Source organism: Neopelma chrysocephalum, unplaced genomic scaffold, assembly GCF_003984885.1.
Source record: "Neopelma chrysocephalum unplaced genomic scaffold, ASM398488v2 Primary Assembly neopelma1_73b, whole genome shotgun sequence".
Taxonomy (NCBI): Eukaryota; Metazoa; Chordata; class Aves; order Passeriformes; family Pipridae; genus Neopelma; species Neopelma chrysocephalum.
Window position 1 is genome coordinate 2,395,991 of NW_020897734.1, and position 24,696 is coordinate 2,420,686.

Genomic DNA, 24,696 nt, shown 5'->3' on the forward strand with positions numbered 1-24,696 from the left:
TTCCAGCTACCTCAGCTAACAGAAATACTCTCTATCTCTACACACGAGTAACCAACACTCATACATATTTTGTCTCCATCTTCTCCCATAACCATTTACTCTGCTAATATCTACAAGGGAGCAGTGATTGTCTGCATAAAAACAATGTCTGTTACTACTACTTTTTATATACTATGGTTATATATACTGTTAGTGGTTATATACTATACACACTAAATTGTGTAACTTATAATAACTATAGTCAAAAAAATACCCCAGTGTTTTCTGAACCCAATAAGCCATTTCCTAACTGCTGAGTTGTTTTATGAAAAGCCTACCAGCAGAATCATAAACTTGATAATAAATCAAGTGCTCCTGGAACAGACACAAACCCTCACCACAGGCCTGTGATACCAAAATGCTCAGGAAGACACGCTGGTGGCTGCCCCAGAGGAACTTTTCAGCTCCAGGTCTGACAGAGCAGCAGATTTTGGGGCCAGGATGCCTGGTGAGGGGTAGCTGGCAAGCCAGTGTATATACTTACTTGTCCATAAAAGGCCACTCTGAAAAAGGTTCCAAGGAGCCTCTTCCTTGAGTGCATTACTTCCAGTATCTTAGCATATGCTCCGTGGAGCGTTCTGTACAGCTGAGTAAGTTTCTGGAAATCACATTTTGACATTGTTAAAACAGGATTTTGCAAGTAGGACATTCTAGTTAACACCGGAAGCTACTGAGGTATCTGAACACAGTCCTTTGGAGAATTGAAACTTGAATCTCCAAAGAGGTTGAACTCACTCAGTTTTGCTTGAAAAACCTGCCCTAAGTACACACTTAAGTGTCAGGTCTGCAAGGTACCACAGACTGCAGTAAAGCCACTATCCTTGGAGAGAAGGCTGAGTGCACTGTCCCAGTGTGTCCCCTGACTTGGCTTTTACGAGTAGAGAAGCTTGCAGTATTTTATGCAGGAAGTATTTTTTTGATTAAAAACAGCTTTATAATGAAAAAAACCAGATCAAGGCAAGGCTTCCCCTAGCTTCAGTTTTATTTAGATGCTGTCCTGATGTGGAAGGGGTCATGGCAGAGGGTGGGAAAGGGTAACACTACTCAGCAGTTGAGGCCTGGCCTCACCAAAGCACAGGTCACAGCAGGTGCTGGGAAGGAGCAAGGCAGAGGGCTGGTAACAGCTTCCTTCCTTCCTCTCCACTTGCCACAGAATTACCTACAGATCTAGTCCTTTCTTTGAACAGTTCTCACTCTGTTTTTAACCCTTAAGAACCTCAAGTCTCAAAAAGAATCCAGCTTTGAGGAGCATATGGAATGATGAGTTTTATTTTAGGGGAAGGAAGGTGGGAATTATTCACTAAACATGAGTCTCCCATAACTTTAGCTTTGATAATTACCTCTCAGACCATTGCTTTCACTAATTTCTTTAATGACCAGCAATGAAACAATCTAGAAGATTACCTGCTACATGCAAACTATTCAAAATACCCACCTCGAATTCCCGCCGCTTTTCATAAATAGGAATGATCAGTTTGGAAACTTCAGAAATTGTTTCATAACGCTCTGCTTTCCACAGGCCATCTACACACTGCTCCAGCAGCTCCACCAGGACCTCCTACAAGAGCAACAAAATGGGTGATATTAATAACAGTCAAAGTAAGAAAAAAAAGCCACTTTAACTTCAGATACTTTATTGGGTCCCAGGATAAGTAGTCACAGTTTAAGTTAATAAGAAATTAAGTTTAAATCCTGGGTGTTCCCGGTCTTTCCAAAAGCATTCTAAATTTTAGGGGGCGAGGGGGAAGATAAAGTATGAGTTATTTTTAAAAAGTTCATTAATTCTTAACAATCGTTAGCACAATAGCCAGCAAGTATGTCCTGGTTATTTCGCTACCTCCTCAGGAGAATGCCAAAACTCTGGGAAAATACAGAGATGACAGCACTGGGAGTCAGAGGTGTATGTCTAAGAAACATGTCCAAACAACATGTGTGCAACAGCAGTGGGATGTGATGCTGAGGACCCTCAAGCTTAGTCTTGAGGAGTGGGCAGCTGGGCTGCAGGGCCACCTCGCTCAGCCATGTGTGGCTCACCCAGTGTAGTTGTACAGCTGCAGTGCAGAAGTAACTGTGAGACTTAATGACTCATGGGTGGATCTACCCACTTCCCCAGTGCCCTGCTATGGTTTCTGAATTGTTTTGCTAACATGCTGTCCTGCAGCACAGCCCTAACTCTAGGGGAACCTAAGCTGACCTGCATTCTATTCCTCCTTGGAAATACCACGCCCAGCTGCACTGCCCTGTGCTGGCAGAATCAGGATTTGCATAACAGAGGAGGCAAAGGTTGTGGTGCAGCTTTTTCAGTCTCGGTGCTCGAAAAGCCTTTCATAGGAATCTAGAACTTACACCAGTTTTGCCTTTCTGAATCATACACAGAAAATCCTTCAGTGCAGATTTCTCTTGGGAAATTGCAGTGCAACAGTCTTCTTTACAGATGCCAGGGCATGCTATAATTTATGTTAGAGCTCACATGAACAATGTCTAAAACTAAATCCTAACCAGCCATCAAATATCCTGTAGTCTATAGTACAGGACCTCACCTCACTGTAATGTACATCCATCATCCCACCATCTTCTTTCATTGCACCTTCTTCATCAATGTTGGGAGTGATTTTCCTGAAGGCAGTGCATCCACTGGGGAAGAGTTCTGCAGCAGACAAAACCAAATAGCCAACACTAAGTAGAGAATTTGGAGGGACTCCAAGCCTCCTAAGCAGGGTACTGAAGACTTTCCCAGCCAAGGCAGTGCATTTAACTAGGTTTTATGCAGCCTTAACTTCTTGAAAAGTTAAGGGTCCTCTTCAACAATTACTCCCTTACATGAAAATATGAAATAGAGTCAATATATCAACTGTGGAACAGATATTTAAAAGAAAATCTCCAATGTGGTGTAACTTGAGAACACACGAGTCTGTCCTTCCTTCCTGTTTTGCATTAAACCACAACACTCTCCTTTTTTTCTCATTGTTCTTTATATATGTGTATAGTTTGGCTGTAGTCTCATTTTTTGACTGAATTTTGACTGCTTTATTCTATAGTTTTCTGTACTGCCTATAGTAGTACTTCTGATGAACATATTGACAATCAGTTTGCAACATGGGCTTCCCCTGTGAGCCCATTTCCTAACATAAAATACAAATGAACTTTTAAACAAAGGCATGATGTGTCAGTTCTTATTTCACTCAGCACCATGCCAACATGGTTGTCTAAGCAGACCTGGCCAGCCTAGAAAATGCCTGAATATGAGCAATTGGATTCCTTTCTTAAAAAATACTCGTAATCTTCTAGTTTTATCCACTGCATTATTATTTTCCTTTTTAGCTTGTCTCTAAAATAATTATTTACCAAATTGAGAGAAAATTATCTTTAAAAATCCAATCCCCTGAAACCCCTTCACTGCATCATCCTCCTTGTGCCTCCCAAAGAGCAGACACTTACTTTTCCTGTGCAGAAACTCTGCAACGAGGGCTGCTACGTGAACATAACACATGGCTGCCTGCAAAGTACAAAGGGACATTATTAAAACATCATCTGAAAATCTGTCTTTGTTGCACACCATGTTTTTAATTACATGAATTACCTCTGAAAAGTCTCCATTTTTCACGTGTATCTTTGCCATACTGTCCAGCCATGTTTTCCGGAGCTCTGGGGTACTTGCGTAAGACTTGGCTAAGCTGTACTGCAGATCTATCAGCATTTCTGGATCCTTTTCGTGTTCTTTCATTTGAGCAGTAGCCATAAGCACTGTGCGGATTCTCTTTGTCAAATCTTTGACTTCAGAAGGAAAAGCAGTTGCCTGACACAATACAAATCTAATTAGAAGACAATACAGAAAATACAGGCTTTGCCAAGGAAAGACTATCACTAACCTTTTAGCCAACACTCCATGTACTGCCAGTCTGAAACCGCTGAGAACATGGGAGATAAGACTAATTAACTGTTCCTTTTTGAGCTCACGCTGCATACAGAGTACAGTGTTTCATACACAATTAGAGGCGTTTCAGTCGTGGCACACACATGGCCAATCTCTCCAGGTCATGTGCAGGATGCCAAGTTGGCTGTTCCCATGATACAGTGAGTCTGGGACTTTGGCATCCTGAGGAACTGGCCTGGGAGCAATACAAAAGTGCTCCATGCATGCAAATGTCCCTGGATGGGATCACAAACCATGCCTCCAGTATTTTTCATGTTATTCAACATCTGGCTTGTTAGGCTCTGATGTGGTCACTCTTCAATTCCTAAAGCACTGACAGCATCTGTAGAGCTCCTCACCACAGGAATGCAACAGAGAAAGAAACACAGGCTCGGATCTGGTTCAGTGCTCAGAGTAGGGCCATCACTGAGTAAAAGCAAGGCTTGCCTGGCCGAGTTTTATAATCTCCTACGACAGAAATCCCACTTTCTTTCTGAGCCCTGCTCCAGGGCTGTGCTTAGGAAATAACTTTAAGTAAAGTTGGAATTGTCCTTGCACAACATGCACATTTTTTCTTGTCCTGCGCTCCACATCTCTGAGAAGAGCTTGACCTTGTCTCTATAACCTGCCTGCTGTGGAAAGCAGCAGGTAGGTCCCCTCTCAGCTTTCCCTCCTCCATGATGAGCCTGGTCTACATTCCCTTTCCTTAGGCTCCTGCTCCCTAGCTGTGGCTGTGGTTGTGCATAGCACCCTCTCCAGTGTGTTGAAGTGACTCTTGCACTCACATATAAACTGGTATAATGATTGTCTCGTGATGTAAATTATGAGCAGCAAAGTATGGCTCAGTGAAACCCTTATCAACATCTGTGCACAGAAAAGAACAGGTTTTTACCAGGGATATCCTAACTATAAATTTTTTGTATCACAGTTAAACACCATTCCACCTTTAGGTCATAGGATACTCATGGAACTGTAAAGACACTTCCCATTTTCCCCTATCCTACCTGGGCAGCTACTCTGTGTGCAATGAAGGAAGCTGCAATTGCTCAGTGGGTTGGGTACAAACTACTAATCTTAGTGCAAAGACAGACAATAAATAGTTTTCTAAATAAATACATCTAGCAATCTCCATAAGAGTGCTTTCTTAACACTACTGACACTCAGTTAATTAAAATTAATTCCTGCTAATTATTACCTTCAAGCAACAGAAGTATAAGACCCTCCCTTGTCATTTTTCTCAAAGCTGGAACTTCCTGGAAAGCTCTTTGGACACCCTTGCAAGCAGCACACTGCAAAGTACAACCTGAGCTCCCTCCCCTTGGCGTGAGGCCTCAGGGACGGAGCATGACCTGCCTGAGCAGCTGGCCCTGCTGCTGTTGGCACAACACCTCATTCACTGAGCAAATGCAGCCCATTATGAGCCTCTAAATTACAGTTCCAACCATTAGCCCTACCCTTAATCACGGCTTCCTGGGGTCTGTCCCCAGCCTCGCTGACAGCACGTGATGGGATGTAACACCTTCAACTCACCTTCATAGGCCTGTCGCTGTTTGCAAAGTTGTTAATGATGAGCAAAGAGTCCTGAAATCTTGTCCCACCGCTAAGTGCCACATCTGCTATCAACTGGCTCACTGCAATTATTATCTGTTGGGACAGAGTAGGGGCTTTATTTAAATGAGCCCTAATGAGTTTTTTTTATTGTCACAGTTAATAAAATGCTCATAGGAGAACATCACATCCTTCCCACAATGTAAGCATTGGGAAGCAGATGGTGTGCCTTTGCTGGCACGTCTCCCAAGGACAAATACTCCCCAGAGGTCCAAACTGTTGTTCTGAACAGAACTATCCAAAAATTGTAATACAAACCCCTGTTTGTACGTTAGCTACCTTCTTCTGTGATTCATTACATTCATCTGTCCCACTGGGTTATCTAAATTTGATTCAAAAAGTACCGATGTCAAAAAAGCAGCTCCAGGGAAATCCCTTTTCCTGCCTCAAAGGCAGCTGTCCTTTCCACCCCATCCCAGTCAGCCCCTGGGGCAGAGATGTGTCTTCTGTCTGAGACTCTAAAAATTCAACAGCTTGGAGTACTTAATTGCAATATATTTTACCCAAAGCTGCCTGGGCCAGTCACTGGAAAGGGGATTTTTGTCCATATGGCAACAGCGAGATCCTCTGCAGACATGAGGTGACAATTGCCATATCTATTCATTAAATCTGAGGCATCCTGCTCTCTAGCTTTTCTCAAGTCACTGACCTGAAGATGTGTTCTCAGGAATGTTCTCCTTTTGGTGAACTCAAAATTATTTCTCATCAGGAGATACAGAAGAGCGGAGGCTTCGTTCCTTGTGGAGGACACCTTGGAAGTGCAACACTTCAGGATCTCATAGCAGAGGGCAGCGCACATGTTCACCCTTCCCTTGAAAAATGCTGAGGGAAACTTCACAAGAAACATGCAAATATTAGAAAATACACCACTAAATGGTACCCACAGGGCTCAGATGGGCAGGAGCACAGGGCAACACACTGACCCTGGTCAGCCTCAGTAAAACTTCTGCCAGCATTCTGAGACTGAAAGTATTTGTGGGAATGAATTTGAGGCCTATTTTTAACTACATTTCCTAGAGCAACGAGAACTTTGCTGTCAGACTTCTTGGGGATGTGCTCGCATACATCCATCTAACCCACCTGCTGATAGTATTTAGGTTTTTGGAAAATGCTCACCAAATTGGATAGAAGAGTTATGTTCTTACAAAAGCCATAAACTCCAGTAGTGGGCCAGAGAGGAGAGGTCCCATGGACATTCCCACCAAAGGCTGCTGTGTGGAACATCAGAAAATCCATCAGAACCCACCCAGGAGTTCGACCTCTCCAGGAAACAGGATGTGTGATGCTTGCACAGCTACTTCCACCCCCCAAAAAAGTCTAAAATCGTGCCTGCGCACCCTCAGGAATGCAAACAAGAGACTGGCTTGTCCCTGAGAGCCTAAAATACAGTGACCTGCCCTGGCCCCCCAGATGGAGCCTGCCCCAGGAAGCAGCAGGACCAAGCCAAACCACAGTGTGAGTTCCCTCAGCAGCAGGGTAAAGAGAGCTGCAGCAGGGGGAAGGGAAGCAGACGGGGAAGACCCTGGTGGCACATCTGTGCCCTCACCAAGCTCCAGCTGCTGAGCACAGCTGTGGGGGCAAGCTCAGCCATGTCTGGAAAGCAGATGGATGCAGTGGGTCAGTGGGCAGCAGCCTCCAGGGCTCCTGGAGCTGGGGATGCCAGCGCCGTGTCCCACTGGCTGCGGTCATGAGCGGTGGCTGGAGGGGAGGGAGCACCACTCTCAGCTTCCTTCCACCCCAGCCACAGTGGTCTGGGCACAGGGAAGCAGAACAAGGAAGGGCTTTGTGCTGGCACGCAGCCGCCTCTGCAGGGACCTGCTGGAGAGGGGTGATGCCAGCACTTCCTCAAGGCAGTGGAGGCTGTTTGGGCATCGCACAGCAACACTCTGCTCCTTCTGCACTCTGCTCCTTCCTGCTGCAGCTGGCAATGAGCCCCAAGGAATTTCCTGGCACAAAGAGGCAACTGTGGTTTTTCCCTGTTCAGAGGAATGACGTGTTCAGTTTGTTCAAGAGCCATGGTGCTCATGGGGCACTTCTATCTGCCCCACTACCTTCTGCCCATGGGAGATGACAGTAAATGCTGTCAGAGTATTCACTCACATCCTGCAGTTAGAGCCTGGAGCTGTTACTGTGGCCCTGTACTCCTTGCATTAGGTATATATGTTCCAGGAAAGCTTGTAGGGTACTGCCATGGCCACCACCATGGCATACTCGTGACAGGGTCTCAAAACAGGAATCTAGGAGCTGTGGCTAGCAAGACTACTGTTGGGATCACACACACACACACAGAGGTTAAAAACCAGAATGAAGACATGAAATACTTGGATATTCACTGCCTCTAGTAAAAAACATATTCAGAATAAAAATGGGAGAAAGAAAAGAGGCAAATAAATATCATAGTAAGGCAGGGCCACAAGGATCTTGTGTGCACTCAGGAAAGGAGCTCCTAAGGAACTGCTGCTCACTGTAATGCAGTCCTTCCCCCACAGCGAGATGGGGTCATGCTCAGCACTGGGTTTAGCCCACAGCTGGGCACAGCAGTGGCTCCTGGTGCCAGGTTCAGGGCAGCAGACCCATGAGTGTATCCCTGCTGGAGATTTGGCCAGGTGCTGCCTGTGGCTCTCCTGGCCAGAGAACACACTGGAAAGAGCATGAAATGGCCCATGTGTGATCACTGTGAACTGGAGGAGCCCATTTCTGATCCAGCCCTAATATGATGGACTAGAGCAGGAGTCAACACAGCAACCAGCTCCCAGAGAGGTGTCAGCACAAAAGGGATGTGAGGGCAGGACAGCCACAGTGGCAGGCAGGACCTGAGGTTTCCATCATTCACATCCACATGTCTGAGCTGCTCTTTAAGGCAGACCCCTCCTCTGTGCATGTTTTCCTTTATAACCTTTAATTTAAAACCATTCCCAAGCATGTATGTATATATTTATCTGTAAGTGATGCTCTGAACAGAAGGAATCAGTTGTTAAGAAAACCTAGAGTATGAAACCAGAATGGTCCAGTTTTGTTTGTTCTTCCCAGCTGGTAAAACAGTCAGCTTTCTTCCTGCATTCCCAGCACACATGCATGCAAGTGGGATTCATTTTAAAACCAAAACTAAAGATGCAAACAATTATAGAATGTTTTTGTTCTTTGCTTTCTTGCAACATCTCTTTTATTTTTTTTTTAAGGTCTTTTCCCTATCCAGTAACCGGATGTAATGCAGAAAGAAAGCTATTTCTAAGACAGATTTTGGGATGTGGAATAAATCTCAGAAGGTTTTTTTCCCTCCAGTAACCATTTGCTGTGACCCCAGATAAGAGGGGGATTTTTTTCATTGTAATTATAGCTACCATAGAAGGCCATAAAAACGACAAATTGTCCTTTCTAACCCTGTCAAAGGCACAACTCACTTTTGCTTTTCCTGGAGTTACAAAGCAGCATTCGTACTTCAAAACAAACTTGCAGGAACACATTCCATCGTTGCACTTGTCATGAAATGCAGTGACCATCCGCACTTCCCCCCCCGCCACTTTAGCCCTTAGAAGAACCCTTGAGAGGACTTAGAAGGAAGTTTGGGACTTGTGTGGTTACGGAGTTGGTAAAAAACCCACTTCCTTATAGATACTATCTGCTGGGCTCATATCTTGCTCTTACAGAAGCAACCCGTGTCCTGTTATAGGGGAAATGGGAGAAATTAGCTGAAATCAATCTTTAAATATCTTTAAAGACCCATGATGCCAAATTGAGCATGGATTCAGGCTGGCATAAATCCAAGAAAACAATCCCACTGCCCATCCTTGCAGTAGCCAAGCACGCAGCCTGCCTTGCTGTCATCAGCATTTTGGAAAGCAAGTGTGGAACCCCTGAGGGGCTCCAGGCTTTGAAGGATGACAGTGAGATCAAACTGAGCAGGTGTGCAGGTTTGGCTTCACATTTAAAAAAACTCCCAGAAAATGTGCCGGGAAGGCAAGGAATGTCTCTTATTTGCTATAGGCACAGAACAAATATTTCTGGCTAAACAAACTTTTGACTATTAAGAGGAAAGGTGGGGTGTGTGCAGATCTGCATCAGGATGGACCTTGAGGCTACGCAGATCACAGGCACACAGAAAACTCAACAGAAAGGTAGAGCAATGAACAGGCACTGGACCCTGCAGAAAAACTCAGCAATTCCTGCCACTGCCAGTTGCCAACTAGCAGGCTTTAAGAAATTCCATGGAAAAACACCTTGCAGAAGACCACAATGTCTGGAGCCAGACAGGGAGCCAGCAAGACTTCTGCATTTCTGCTTCTCACATGTTTGCTTAGCACAAGCCAATATTCAGCCCTAGACTCATACTGGCTCTTAGCTTTAGTGTGGGGTTATAGTAAAACACACGTAGCACAGACTTTTTCCAACTCTGAAAAACAGTTTAGGAGCCTCTTCATTTAATCAGACTTTGCTCAGCACCTAGTGAAGAGCTCCTTTGGAAGTTACCATTTGCTGCTTATCACTCACATACTGTGCTCTGCCTGGCTGCAATCTCCCACCACGTGGATTTTCCTCATTAATGAAGTGTTATGTCCACGGGATTTGAGAGGTTTTAATTAACTTTGCATTCATGATAACCGTGCAGCTTGGAAGGAATGCCGTTCACAGGTACATTGGGTCTTGAAGACGTACTTATGAGAAGCAGCAGGTTTTGACAAGCACAAAGGGAAATGTCATCACTCACTGCTTTTTTCATAGCATCAGTCACTGCTCTTTCATAGTTTGCTGTGGCTTTGTTACTGCTTGAGCGTGGGGGATTAAACAGCCTCACTGCCTACCAGGGCTCAGAAAAGCACAGAAAGAGGTTCAGCAAGTACTACCTTCTTTCAAATGCAGTGGGTGAGGAGCTGCCTGTCAGAGCAAGTATTATTCAAGCAATAGCACTGTCAGCATAGTCAGTTTGGGGCAAAGATTCAAGCACCAGCTTTTGGTTGAACAGAGACTAATCTTTGTGACCAAGGCAAGTGAGGGAATTCCTCATGATTTCTCCTTTTCCTTCCTGATATCCACCAAATAATAAACAACTGGAGAACTTCACTGATTTAAAAAACGGCCCAGGTTAACTTGTTTTCTAAAACACTTCTCCAAAATATTAGGAGTTTAAGCATACTGGCCTCTTCTGCCATACCTATAAGTTCTCCTACACCCTTATTGTCATGTATTACATACCTTGCTGATGAAAGCTCTCAGAGAGGCAAACACATGCTTAAGAGCTGCTTCTGACTGCCCGTTTTTGAGAAAAGCCAGATGAATATCAAAAACCTTCTTCATAAGTGGATTGTGGCCATCGTTGCTTAAAAGCTGGGTCTGTAAAGCAATGAGAGAATTTACTTCATAGAAATGTTGTGCCTGAAGCTGGAAATAACAGAGATAATTTTGCATAATTAATCACATCAATTCTTAAGCCAGATAAAGAACAGGGCCCTCAGTAAAAGCACAACCAATAAAATATGACAATCACTATAAACCTACAGTAGTTAGTCAGAGGCTATTTTTATAGCAGAGAATAAAACAAAAATATTTTATCACTTTTGCATCACTAATTCCAAAACAGTCAATAACCTGTACAACTTTCACTGATTGCCCAGTTATTTTAAATAAAACATGCTGTTAAGAACGTAACTACCACAATGGTTTTTTCCATTTCTTTTTATTTGCCTTGAAAATTGTTTCATTTGCAGCCCAAAAGAGAGAGAGAAAAAAAAAGACTATCACATCTTTTCACTGGGTAGATTCATTGCTGTAGGAAACCAGTACACTTCCCTTGTTCCCTGCAAATTTTGCCAGTTTGCATCGTCTGGAGATACGGTAAATGGAGCTACTTGTCTTTTGACACTTTGTACACACCTTGTCACAGGGTAAGTTTAGGATCCAGACTTTTAAACTGAGCTCATTTGCTCTGGCAGCAAGAGCAGCACCAGCCCTGTTGCTGCAGCACAGAGCCCACTTCTGTGCAGGAACACCCTGTGACCATAAAAGCGAAGCAGAAGCCCATTAAAGCGGAAGGGAATCCAGTCTGTCCTGTGGTTTGAAAATCACATCGTTTTGCAGTTCAGCCATATTCAAAAAGAGGCAACTGAGAAAGTCAAGCAAGTTTTAACCCTTGCATCATTGAAATCCTTTTGCTGCTACCAAACTTCTAAGGAGTAATTTAATGTATACACCAGGATGGCTTTTTGGCTCTGCAACAGAAGCAGAGGCTATGATGCACTTTCTCTTCATGTTGTTCAATTCATCTAAAAAGGAAATCTTTATCATGCCTGCTCTGAAATCCAGAGTTGCTCTTGTGACATTATGCAGACACATTGCTACACACAGGATTCCTCTGACTACATTTCAGGAAGAGCACTTCTGGAACGGTATTTCAGTATTTTGCTGCCAGTCTGGGGTTCTCTTCACCACAGAGGCTTTGGTTTTTGTAGATGGCAACGACTGCCAGGAGCACGAATCATCATATGAAGGATGATTCATATGGTGGTACTGGTCCTGTCTGCACTGGTAACCACAGCTGGAATGCCTCAGCCCCAGAGACATTAAGGTGCAGGGATTCAAAGACATTTGGGACTGGCTTCTAGGAATTCATGGCAGAAAAGAGTGACCATTCTAAAAATGCTGAACCTTCATTTCCCTTTCCTCTAGTCCTCCTTTCTACATGATGTACATTTCCTCTTATTCTATTTTTGTAATGTTTAACATGGTATAACATCTTGCAGTTTTGAAGAAATGGCAAGATTGCATAAGGGCATAATTACTCTAAGACCCTGTGAAACACTCAGTGTTTTGGAAACTAAACAAGCTGCAAATGATTTGCTTTTGTAAAGCCTTCCTATTCTTCCACTCTAGGAGAACGGATCACCAAAATCCGCACAAAAACAGAAATACAGCACACTTTTCTACAACATTTTTGATTTCAGTGCTGACCTTGAAACTCTGAGTGAAAAAAGAGATGGTGTCCAGGACTGTCAGGCACACTTCGGTGGCAATATTGCCCTCCAGTAACGCCTGGTGCACAATATCTGCTTCTGAGGTGCCTGCATCTGTGGGCAAAGAGAAAATCAGGAGGAAACAGTGTTCAACACTCCAACTCCCACAAGATCTAAAGGCAGATATAGACAAGGTTCTCCCCTTGCACTTCACTGGGTTTGGGAGATAAAGCAAGAATAGCAAGATGCTGAATTTGCCAGCTCCATTCAGAGGAGCTGCCGCAGCCTGATGCCAAGAGAGAAAACCAGTATCAGTATTACCCCTTAATATCACTGACTTTCAAGCCAGACAGACAATAAGCTGCCCAAGTTGTCTCCACGAAGGGGAAATGGCAAAGTGCCTCAATGGGACAAAATTCACCCACATGGAACGGCTGAGAGCAGATTCCAGCACAGATCTGTGCAGGGCAGCTCTCCTGCCCTGCTCATTACCCAAACCAAGGTGTTGCCTGCACACACACTCAGCCAAGAAGCTGAGCCAAGAGGAAAAAGTCACACAAGTCCTAAGTCCCAGCAGTGATTTTTAGGGGATTGGTTTAAACGCCACCCCCACCCAATTAGGAATGTTGCAGGGGGAGTGGTGACCACTGTAACTCCATAGAGTTTGAGTATCCTGAAGCAACAAGCAGCAAGTGGAAAACGGCTGCATGGAGTTTTCACCAGGCTAACACTCCACAGACCCATCCCACCCTGCTGTACATACTGTGGTTGAGAGTGAAGGAAGTCTCCAAGCTGCCCAGATGCTGGAGCCGCACCCCCGCTCTGCTGCGGAGCGCTGGCATCGTCTGGGATTTCCTATCTGCTGCCGTGTGCTTGGATAACCAGGCATCGTGCACCCTGCAAGGGGAAGCAAACACTGCGGGTTTGGACCAGCAGCAGCGGCCACACCACTACAGGATTACATGAGACACCAGGACGGAGACCTCCTCCCTCCAACACACTGATTTGGTTTATCCTGGACAATCCCAGTGGGACTGACCAGGCTACGACGATCTCGCCTGCTCCAGACGGCCCTAGAGCTACTGCAAGAGCAGTGCTGCTGCTCAGGAAGCAGGGAGGGAGCTGTGACTCGTGTCTCACCTGCAGCCAGCTGGGGGGGACACTGCCAACCTGCGCTCGCCTGGGCCTGGGGATCGCATGCAGGAGCTGGAGGGGAGGGAAGGGGCAGGGTGCTGAGATGCAGGGCCCCTGCTCACAGCACAGTGCTGAGCAGAGCCCCGGCCCCACGGGCTTCCTGCCAGCTGGGGTTTGCCCAGCGTGGGCGTGCACGCGCCCTTCCTGCCTCGCCTGTGGCAGGGAGCACCGGGACAGCCCCCACACCCTGGCACCTGATGGAGGAAGGCAGTACCTGGCAATATTCCTCTTGCCCACGTATCTGAAGTGAAATAAACAAACCCTAGGAAGAAAGTGAAATATGTATCTGTTAGAGATCCTGCGGATCAGGAACGATCCAGAACATTTAAAATCTACCCTGTCCTGGCCTGCAGACGCACTCCTCTGTGCATGAGGGTTTGGGTCTGTATTTACAAGTCACTTGACCTCACACCTGTGGTTTCCAAACCCTATGGCACAGCCCTGTCTTCTCACCCATCTGTTCCACCAAACTCACAGCAATGTGGAGGCTGTGCTGTGAGCCCTGCTCGTTCACACATGGTGGAACACAGCCCAGACCGAGCAAAGGGCACTGCCACTTCACCGTGCTCCCTCGATATACACTTGTTTCTCCTCAGAGGGAGGAAGAGCATTTCATTACAACTGGACAGACACCCCTAGTGTTGCACAGGGCAGTGAGTGCACTGTGGTCTCCTCCTTAGCCAGTACTGACCACATGAAGGTGCAGTGTTTGAATAGCCACCTCATGATACTCACTCCAGAAGCACAAGGACATTGATCAGCTCCTGGGGGGAGAATTTGTTCCAATAAGCTAAAAGAGTATCTGAAAGAAAAAAAAAAGCAGTGCACTGAGATTTAAAATCTCAAAGAGGAACCTTACAGACCAAAACTGTCAGTGATGGTCCCTTGTGCTTCTGGCTGCCCCCAGTGAGCAGGAGTCACCAACCTTCAGAGATCATCTTCACAATGTAGAGGTAGCACATCAGAAGCGTCCGGATCTCAAACTGGTCCAGCCGGCTGCAGTGTGACACACTGCTCCTCATGGAACTCCTGCGGGCCTATTGGGACACAGATGTGACATGGAGGAGCACGGCCCTGGGTCCCTGGGCTGTGCCCAAGCAGAGTGCGGGGCCAGACGCTGGGCAGCGTGGGCACAGCGAACCCGGCACACACCAGATGTGCTGCTATTCCCCCTGCCCCCCAACCTGAGCACCCCACAGCACCATGTTTTGGAGACAGCTCATCCTTTGGGGTTGCTGCCCATCCCACCTGGAAATCCCGGACACACGACTGAATGTTCCTCTGCCCAGAAAAACAAATGTCTGGGCAGAGAATGAGGTCTTATCTGGCAAAACACACAACAGTCTGATTTCACTTCCCCTGCTCTCTGCAGCATCTAAACTCCCAGACGTTTTTGAAGACAGTTCTTGTAACAAAAGAGTTCTTTGGCTATCACAGTTTAAAGCAAGAATCTAACTTTCTGTTAAAGGCATACACTTCAAAACAAAAAGTCAGTTATTAAAAAAGGAGGAATTTTCAGCTTAAGACTTTTTTTTCTCCCCCGTGATTTTTGGAAGTGTTCTGATTTTTTCCTACTTAGGCAAAATACTACTCCTATTTAGGCAAAATAAATGAAACCCTGTTGGTGAGTCAATTTATGTGGGAAAGTCTTGGGCACTGTGTGGTGGGAAACATGACTTTTTAGGTTATACCAATTTTATTTTGCATTCTCTGTGCTTGCCCTAGCCATATCCTCCAACAAATGGATACAATTAAGCCCTAAGCAGGACACTTATCCTAAAACTGTGCGTCACATGTTTGGAGAGTGATCCACAGATCTCATTTGCTGTTTATTCTGGGAAAAGCTGTGGATGTGAGTCATAATAAAGCAGAAATAAACAATAATTTTAGAGTTGGAGATGTGTGCTATAGCCAGAGCTTTGCTATTGACCATGCCAAACTATCAAGTCAGCACACAATTCAGTCCAGGGCAACAGGCAAAGAGCATCCTGTCTGCCTCTGCAGAGCAGCACTGAAGCTGTGCCCCTCCACGTGGCATTGCTTTTATGTGGTTTTGTGGATATTGCATTCCCTCACAGAAAGGCATTTTTCAACAACTCTGAAAAGTGTACCTTCAAGGGCACAGAGGAGGATGTCTGGCCGTGGGGGAAGAGCTGAGCAGCAAGTGATATTGCTTTCTGCAACACCGCAATGCCACCAGCAACACTGAAGCACATGCTCAGGGCTTTGCTGAACAGTTTGACAGTCAAGTGTTAGGCTATACTTGGTCTTGTAGCTCTGTGATTTATGAAGGAGAGCTTGCAAGGCCCCACCTCTGCTAAGCATGTCAGGACACAGCCAGGAGCCCAGATCATCTTTGCCTTGCAAGGGCCAAACTTTCTGAAGATGCATCAATGATTCACGCCAACCCAGGCATTTGGAAAGCGCCTTGAGGAAAACCAGGGGCTGGATTGCACAAATACCTGATTTCCATGTGTGCAATCTGCCAAGAAGGAAAGTACACCCTGTCCAAATAGTGGGGTCAGAGCTCTTTGTGGAGTGACCACAGTCACCTTTGGCAAGTTTGGGCCTGTGGTTATTGGCCTGTGCTGGTTTTTCATCGAACAGCTCATCTTAAGTCAGTGGTCACTGGCAATCTCACATCACAGTGCTTTGTTTCCCAGACATGCACGGAAACCAGTTCCCAGCACCAGACACTGGACTTTGGCCAGGCTCAGACCCATCCACACACAGGGAGAATGTCTGAGTATGGATAAATGCACCATGGGAGCAGAGATTTTCCACACAGATTTTGCCTTTCATCTTTAACAAGTAATTTGTCAACAGTTCTATTTTTGGCTCAGGGATGTTTGAAGAGGGAAAACATACCAGACCAGTGACTCTGACCTCCTCTGTTAAACATCAATCTGTTTGTTTCCAAACAGAGAGATCTATAAGCTGGCTTTGGAGACCATTAACACAGGGAACTCCTTTTCCCTCCCCCTTATTTAACACATCCCACAGGCTGCTGTAGTGAGTGCTGTTATTTCCAGCTCCTGATACATTACGGTTTCACTCTGATCCGGGGAACTGGTTGCCCCCTCCGAGTTCAGGGATCCTTTTGAGTCCTCTCTCTTTATTGCATGGCCATTTGGAAGGGCTGCTCCACAGGCTGAAAAAAAAAAACCAGACCCCACAATTAAGCCCTTTGCACCAGCACTCATCAGTGCAGCACAGACAGACATAATTCAGACAGCACTGATGGGGCTTGGCAAAGCCCCAGGTCAAAAGCTGCAAAAGGACAAATCTGGAAAGGACAGTTGGGGTGACACCACATCCATGGAAAAACAGGCAGACTCGGTGAGGTCTTTCAGGAGATGATCATTTCAGGTTTGGGGTAACAGGGTTTGGGTTTTTCAGGCTGATAACTGTTGTTAAACATAAATAGGAGTGCTAAAATTTAGAAAAATTAAATTTACCTGGATCTTTGTCTGCAATCAGGCTGGATCTATTTGAGGGGGATGGAAAACTGCATATGAATTCATCCCTGGATGCCTGTAAAGCAATACATGGTTTTTGTGACCAATAGAAGGTTACACCTATTCTCTTATTGAAGAGATTAATGCAATACAAAAAGGCAAATTAGAGCAGTTTTTAAAAACAACACAGTAGAAAACAAAAATCAATATCCTTACTTCCATAACAAAGAAAAAAAAACTTCAGGAGTAGAAAGAATAGCAGAAGATACTAAAGTCACAGCAGTGTTTTCCCCTTTGTTTTTCATCTTTGGAGTTGAAATTTTGAATTGTTTTTCTCAAATGTCTTATTTGTTTTTCTTTTGCCCCAAACAAGGAGGGAAGTCTAGTCTGCAAGGCTAAGGCCTCCTGGGAACCACACACAACTCTGAGGCAACTCCCCATAACAGTTGCTGAAGTCCAAGGCTGAGTCCTGTGTCAACTTGCTGCACTTGGGGGGATTTACCTCATGTCAGGGCACTACACACACTGTACAGAAACATGTTAAACATGTTAAAAAAGGGAGAGTCCTTGTACCCAGTTCTGCAGACAGAACTAAGTCACAGGAAAGCCAAATTAAAAGAAACAAGCACCTTACGGGCCTGTGGGGAGTGGAAAAACACACTTATTTCTAAAGCTGAGCCTGGCTGTAGGCAGTGGAAGTTGCACAGGGGATGTGTGGGGAGAGCAGGACGGACAGGGAGGGCAAAGAGGCATCACTGGGCTTTACTCACGGGACTGGAGGCGGATGCACAGGAATAAAGTGCCTCACGACTGGCCACGCGCTGGAGGTTCTCCAGGAGCACCCCAAAGAGTGGCAGGTACAGCTGGGCGATTTTTGCCTGCTGGTTCTGAAAACACGGAGAAAAACACAGGTAAAAGCCCAGGTTTCCAATGGACTCAGAAAGGGAAACCCTTGAGCCAAAGCACATGTACATATATATGTGTATTTACACACTGTATATGGTGTCTTGAGGACGTGTTGGTTTGGCTTCTCATCTCCACTTCTAGAGCTGCCAGGGAGGTTTTATCCTTCTAGCAACAAGCTTGGGGCACTCGGGGATTTTGGAGGTTAAATAACATTTCCAGTCATACAGGATGTGTGACAAACTAAATCCTGGATTTCCTAACTCTTTAACTGCTACTTGACTTACATGGCTTGATTTTTAAGTACAACACCTAGGAGTAATGGAACAGAAACATTTGCTCCATGCCTGGGGCTGGCTATTGCTTCCAGTAGGGAATTCTCCACAGCAAATGCTTCTAGTGACAACAGTTTGTAGGAATAGATTAATTTGGATTAAGTGATACATATCAAAAATGGTCTGGTTGACATTTTCTAAATGGAGGACTCTTTTACATCCAATTATTTTTTGTTAAACATTTATTATTCTGGATTTGACAGAAAAGTTACAAAAAAAAAAAAGAGAAAGACATTTAAGGTTTGCAAATTGAATGGAACATTTTGAATGATAAAAGAATCCTGTTTTTTCTCGTGATTCAGTATAACAAAAGATAAAAGAAATCTTGAAAATACTCATGGGATGAGTGGCCATTGATAGAGATGGAGTCTCCTTGGCTGGAGCGAGACTGTGCCAATAGACCCTGCCACACTCAGCCTGTCCTGCCTGTGATGTAACTTTTTGTTTTGGTGTCTCTGGACACCAGATGAGCATCCTGCCCTGGCTCCAGACAGTTTCCTGGTCACATAGCCTGGAGCACAATACATGTACAAATACCCCATGGGACAACTGTAAGATAGGTGGAGTTTCTGGGAAGTCAGGGAGAGTGCTGCACACTGAGAGGGCAAACAGCTCCTGAGTTAGTGTGAGGGGTTCCAGGCACCCAGAGGTGCAGGAACAGGCTGCCTCTGACCCAGCCTTGGCAGGGAGCTGGCAAATCTCTCCTGAAATATCAAGTCTTGCCAGCTGCCATGGGCTGCAGTTTTGTTTCCAGGCTGTGTAATCACCATGGATCCTCACTGTGGAGAAAAGCAAGCCCACCTCCCGCTCAGCCCTTCAAACAGGCAGAGAAGGGAGGGAAGAGGAGCTGGCTCTGGGCCCATTTGGGCCACTCCTCCCACCCTCCATGCCAGGAAGCTATCCATGTCCCCAATAAAACTCAGCAATGCAGCACACTAGGAGCAATTTGAGGACCTAAACACTAAACAGAGGCATGTTATCAGGCTAGAGCAAGGACAGGTAGTGTCTGCACAGGTAGATGGGAAGTTCTGAGGGCCTTTGTGTCAGCAGGGAGCAGCACCAAGATAAAAAAAGCCCATCTCCAGGCTCTTTGAGCATTACCACACTCTGAGCCTCTGCCTGAAGAACACTGACAGCTACCCAGCGGAAATCCAGCGACTCATAAGAACTGAGATCCTCTCCTCTGAGTCACTAATTAGGAAAACATGCAGCTGACTTGTAACAGAGATCAGTTCTGTTTCCTGATTATAGTATATTAATGCAGGATATGAATTTAAGCCCAAGACCAGAACATCATTGATGTTGCCTAATTTTGTTGAACAACCTCTTCGCTAATGACACTTTCAAGTTCCTTAATGGCTTAGGGCTTTATTACCTAAATACTCAGGATGAATAAGAGGGCTGCAGTTATCTGACTGCGTTATTTTTGTTCGTAGATGGTTTCTCAGAGCTATTACTGTTCTACCATAACTATCAGTTATTTACAACAATTTCCTAAAAAGTAATGAGTCTACCCTTGGTGCACCATGCAATATCTAAAAGTCTGATGTGTGCGTTTTTTTTCATAAAGTTCAACAAGATTATGTTAAAAAGACAACAAAACAGGCCTGACCTTGTGCTGGTATCTGTTGTCAAAGGCATGCTTGATCAAGAGATTTTTTAAGACTGAGATGGCTGTGTATCTGATATCATAGTTGTCCTGCAAGGCAACAGAGGCTTCTCTAAGAAGCATCCCCACCAGGAAATGGTGCCTGCAATAGTCGTCAGTTAAACTGTACTCGAGATTTACATCTGAAAGAAACAGCAAGGCAACGGTTAAGGGAAATGTTCTGAGAAAAAGGTCACTTAACCTACTATAGTCCTCCAGAAGGGTTCATCACTCTCTCCTACAGTGCACTGATCTTTCAATAATGCCTGAACTGAATATACAGTTTTCTCCACCACTGAGCTAAGTCATATCAAATAATTTGGCATCTTCCAGTTCAGGATGTTTATTTATTGCAGCCCTCTCTGTTTCAGCAGCACCTGAAGGAAGGATTTCTGCAGTGTGATGTTTTGCAAAGCTTACCTCTCCAGAGAGTAATTGGTAAAGGCAGAGATGGATGAAATGGGGAAAGACAGGACAACTTAGTGCCTGGGGGCTGCTTTGCTCCTGACTGGCGGTTATCCTGTAAATCCCCAAACTACCCAGGCTGCAGGAGTGCCAGCCTCCACCAAGCATCTGTGAGTGTGGGAATGGGCAGTGGAGATGGTGGGTTTAGGACATCCAGCCCTGGAGTGCTGCTGTGTAGCTCATTCCACATCCACCATGAAATCTGCATTCCTTCTCTCCATGTTAGAGAGCAGAGCAAAGGCAAATATTCCTGCTGGGATAGGGAGGCAAACAAGGAGGAGGTGCCAAGTGCTCAGTACTGCATCCTCCAGCAGTCTGCACAGCTGGGCAGCTGCATGGGCTGGGGAGCCGGGGTAGAGCTCCAGGCAGCTGCTTGTCAGAAACTGTGAGATTCCCTCAGCTTCCCACCAGCAGATATTGAACACAGCTCCTTAGAAGATGTGCTGACTCCCAGGAGAAAGGCAGCTCAACATCTAATTACCTTGGTTAACTTAACTTGTACCCTGCATCTCACGTAGAGCCAGGCTATATTCTGTAATCAAAGGAGTGGGTGCTACAAGGATAAGGCATCACTTCCATGGATGTGCCTGGACAGTGCAGCAGGGAACCAACAGTCAGAGATTTCAGTGCAGGGTGCGTGTGCACTTGGGCTGCTATGGATGACCTTGTCCTGACACCATTATCTCTGTCAGACAACTCATACACCGAATTAGAGCTGTGCTCAGATCAGACCTTTTTTCTTGAAAAGATGTGTGAAAGTTTTTCTGTGGTAAGGCAGGGTGCATACACATAGCTTTGAAAATTCCAGCCAATGGGTTACAACAGCTCCGTGGCTGCAAAAAATATTTTTGGGTTCATTGATTCATAAGTAGCATTTACTAAATTATGAAACTGTGATTCAGAGGAAAGAGAAAGCAATCTGGAACTTTATCTAGCTTTCATTGTTAGTCATGTTAGCAAATGCCTAATTGTCACACAATATGGTTATTTCATTAGTTGAATGCAAGCTAATTGATTCGAAGGTGTATATTTAATTTGACATTAGAGGATTTGGTCATTCCAGTTGGACCTACCTACTGAAGTGAACCGTTCCACAGCAAATGAAAAAAAATCTAATTCATGTGTAAAAAGAAAAGGGACAAATAAAAAGACGGCAAAAATAAACAGGAACAAGTAATGCTCTAAATCTTGGAGAAACAGGACTGTATGTCATGTTTAAATATTATTTGTAAGGCTATTGCTTAACTCCCAGCTTCTGTCAATCCCTTGGGTTTTTTCCTATCACAGGATTGCAAAACCAATTGAATGCTGCTGGCTGTGAGGCCAAGCTCGGGGCCTGCTTTGGCTGATGTCCCCAGGTACAGCAGAAGGGACACACACCACCAACCCAGAATTAGCTGAGATGTTTCAGAGAAACTGCTCCAACATGCAACTCTCCAACTCAGTGGGATGTGGTTGCTGGAATGTGCTCTGTCATCATGCCTGTCTGCAATGACTGAAGCTGCAGAAACCTTCTTTATCCACCTCCCTGGGGGCCATTCCTTCTTTTCCCGGAAACAAAGCAGTAAGGGTTTGGGCATGACCTCTCTCTTCATCCAAATAGGTTGATAAAGAGGTGAGGCATGCCAGCAGGGTATCTCCTTGGTGATGTGCACTTTGTACCTCTCCATCTCTGAGCCCGCATTCCCCTGTAACCACAAGTCTGTTCATAAAACCAGACAAGCCTGCAACGGAGATCCATCAGTATATCCTTCTACCATGGCAGGCAGAGCTCAGGCACCACTGCAAAGGCACTTCAGCTACCTGTGGGAGGGCTGCTGTAATGGCAAGAGCTGTGTGTAAATCTCAGCTGGTAGATCTCAGTCACAATAAAACACAGGAGGACAGATGAGCTGCCCTTACAGCTTCTCAGTTTAACCATCTCAAATGCAAAGCTGAATGTTAACCAAGAAAGAGCGTCCCTATGTTATCATGCCACTAAAAAGCATGAGGGAGGCACTATGGATGTGTTTTTCTCAGCCATTTCCAGCAAAACTTTTTGTTAAATGATGCCAGGCAAGTAGTCAAATTGATGTAAGACATTAGCAGCTGGTCCAGAAAGCTCTGAGAGGTCACACAAACAAACACACACACGTGTATATATATAAATCAAAATACGGGATACTTCACAGTTACTGTTGCTTCTGCCATCTGCATGTGTGTGGAACCACTTCAGGACTTGTATAGCTACACCCTGAGGCATAACCAAACATCCCCTTTCCTCCATCAGAATGAATCATTCAATCATAAAACCACTGGGCTGTCACATGGGGGAATCCCAAACCTCACTCTCCTCTCCCGTACTTACATTGGCCAAGCTATTAGCATCCAAACCTGGCAATGTTTACTGTATTTATCTAGCACAGATGAGAAAGTGGGACCCAGGGAGAATGAGGGTATCTCCATAGCACTCTTGGGAGGCCACTGATGTCCACACTGCCATCGGTGGCAGAGCTCCAGCCACCCACTCTTGCTCAGTGCCTCAGCTCAGCCCCTTGTAAACCCCATCTGAGCTGCTGAGCAGCTTCAGGACCAAAGGGGACACAGTGTGACAGCAAAAACAGTGTGGATATGTGGTGGTGCACAGCACTTATGCCCTTGGAATGCACTAAGGACTGGCATGGGCTCAAGCTCTCTGCTGGCTGCCTTCAGCCCAGGTTTGAGTACAAGCTCAAACACGCTGTGCCCTGCTGTGCTCTTGTTCAAAATGAAAGGAGAAGGTAACCTAGGTCACCTTCTGGTGGCCACAAGGAGAGCTGGCACTGCAGCAGTGAGTTCAATCTGTTCTCCTGTATTTCCATTCCCTACAGCACCCACTGATGAGGCACCCACTTCTCAGGGGATGCTGACACTCATGAGAACAAAGGATTACACTTGCACAATTTCTGTATTTACTGAAACACGGGCAGTTTCTTTCAGATATTGTTAGTCTCATGCAAACCTAAATATAGGAAATACTGAAAAGACTGACTGCATACCATTGTGCAGCAAAATTATGTAAACCTGAAAGAAAAGCATCTTGTCCTGAGGTTAATGTAAATCAGGCTAATGAGGACATACATTTCCTTGACACCAAACCAAAGTCCATGTAGTCAGAAGCCAACAAGACTAATAAATTATAGCTCTTTAGCCAGTCTCTTGAGAAAGGACGTACCTTGAACTCTTTGCAGCTTGGGTTTGGAAAAGGTCATTGGCAAGTTCAGAGGAATGTAGTGCTCGTGATTGCAAATGGTTTGAAGAAATTCAAACTTGTATTCAACCAGCAGCTGGGATAAAAAAAAGACAAACACAAACTATGTTTTCAGTTTGACCCATTTGCTTCCAGTTCAATGTGCTTGTTGCACAAGAATTGGGGAATCTAAAGAGCATGTGGTAAAACTCACTAATAAATGGCAAATTTCTGTGTTGTTCCCACCAAGTGTCAGCACATGCAGCTGTCACTTGGGACTTCTTTCCTTTTTCATCCAGACTATTAACGAATCTCTCCTTTACTTCTGACTTGTTACATTACTTGGAAACTTAACTGGATACAGGCTCTTGGCCAAGACAAAGAGGTCTCTGCCTCCAAAAGACTCTGCAGGAACAGAGTCTAAAAGCCCTACAAGAGTTGTATAAAATAATTACTACAGATCTTTGACTGATGTAGATATATACAACTGCAAACCACCTTTCAAGAAACCTACTGCTTACCTTAGGGTCTTTTGGGCTGAATCCAGAAACGTAATCATTTATCAAGTTAAAAACAAATCCTCTGTCCATAAAGGTCAGACAACGCTGGAGAAAAAATAGCAAGATGTGAGCAATGATTAAAAATTAAAGCAATCATGCTAAATCTTCTCCATACTACTGTCCTGCCAGCAGTCCGATTTGATCCTCCGGGCTGCTGCCGACTTTCCAAAACATACTTGATCCTGTTTCTCTGAAACTATTTGGATGATCTCATTTAAGTCTCTGGTGGACAATATTTAAAATGAGATTACACATATTTCAGGTTCCAAACAGCTGCTAGGCATGACTGAAAACCCGAGGTGACATGTAGAGTTAGTGCTCCTCAGAAAGAGAAAGTTACTTTCCTAGGAAAGCTTGTCTCCTCCAGAGTTTTGACAACTGAAAAAACCCCAAAGACAAGATAAAGTAAAACCATATTTGT

The 24,696-nt window shown here is 45.1% G+C and overlaps 1 protein-coding gene across 7 annotated transcripts in view; it reads right to left on the minus strand.

Annotated features, from left to right (window-relative positions):
- DOCK11 (dedicator of cytokinesis 11) overlaps positions 1–24,696 on the minus strand; it is an 81,008-nt gene that overhangs the window by 11,756 nt on the left and 44,556 nt on the right. For 3 of the 7 annotated variants that reach the window (XM_027687176.1, XM_027687175.1, XM_027687181.1), the window contains exons 29-49: positions 24,237–24,320; positions 23,701–23,812; positions 21,581–21,619; positions 20,007–20,185; positions 17,927–18,043; positions 17,157–17,232; positions 16,746–16,849; positions 14,624–14,735; positions 14,434–14,500; positions 13,913–13,960; positions 13,645–13,710; positions 13,268–13,401; positions 12,503–12,618; positions 10,751–10,888; positions 6,210–6,392; positions 5,483–5,596; positions 3,620–3,835; positions 3,478–3,535; positions 2,580–2,686; positions 1,475–1,597; positions 524–637 (exon numbers count right to left, since the gene is read on the minus strand). In XM_027687176.1, the coding sequence (XP_027542977.1) occupies positions 524–637; positions 1,475–1,597; positions 2,580–2,686; positions 3,478–3,535; positions 3,620–3,835; positions 5,483–5,596; positions 6,210–6,392; positions 10,751–10,888; positions 12,503–12,618; positions 13,268–13,401; positions 13,645–13,710; positions 13,913–13,960; positions 14,434–14,500; positions 14,624–14,735; positions 16,746–16,849; positions 17,157–17,232; positions 17,927–18,043; positions 20,007–20,185; positions 21,581–21,619; positions 23,701–23,812; positions 24,237–24,320 (2,307 nt within the window). The remainder of the gene's footprint in view (positions 1–523; positions 638–1,474; positions 1,598–2,579; positions 2,687–3,477; positions 3,536–3,619; positions 3,836–5,482; positions 5,597–6,209; positions 6,393–10,750; positions 10,889–12,502; positions 12,619–13,267; positions 13,402–13,644; positions 13,711–13,912; positions 13,961–14,433; positions 14,501–14,623; positions 14,736–16,745; positions 16,850–17,156; positions 17,233–17,926; positions 18,044–20,006; positions 20,186–21,580; positions 21,620–23,700; positions 23,813–24,236; positions 24,321–24,696) is intronic. The other 4 variants (XM_027687177.1, XM_027687178.1, XM_027687179.1 and 1 more) reach the window with 4 other exon arrangements.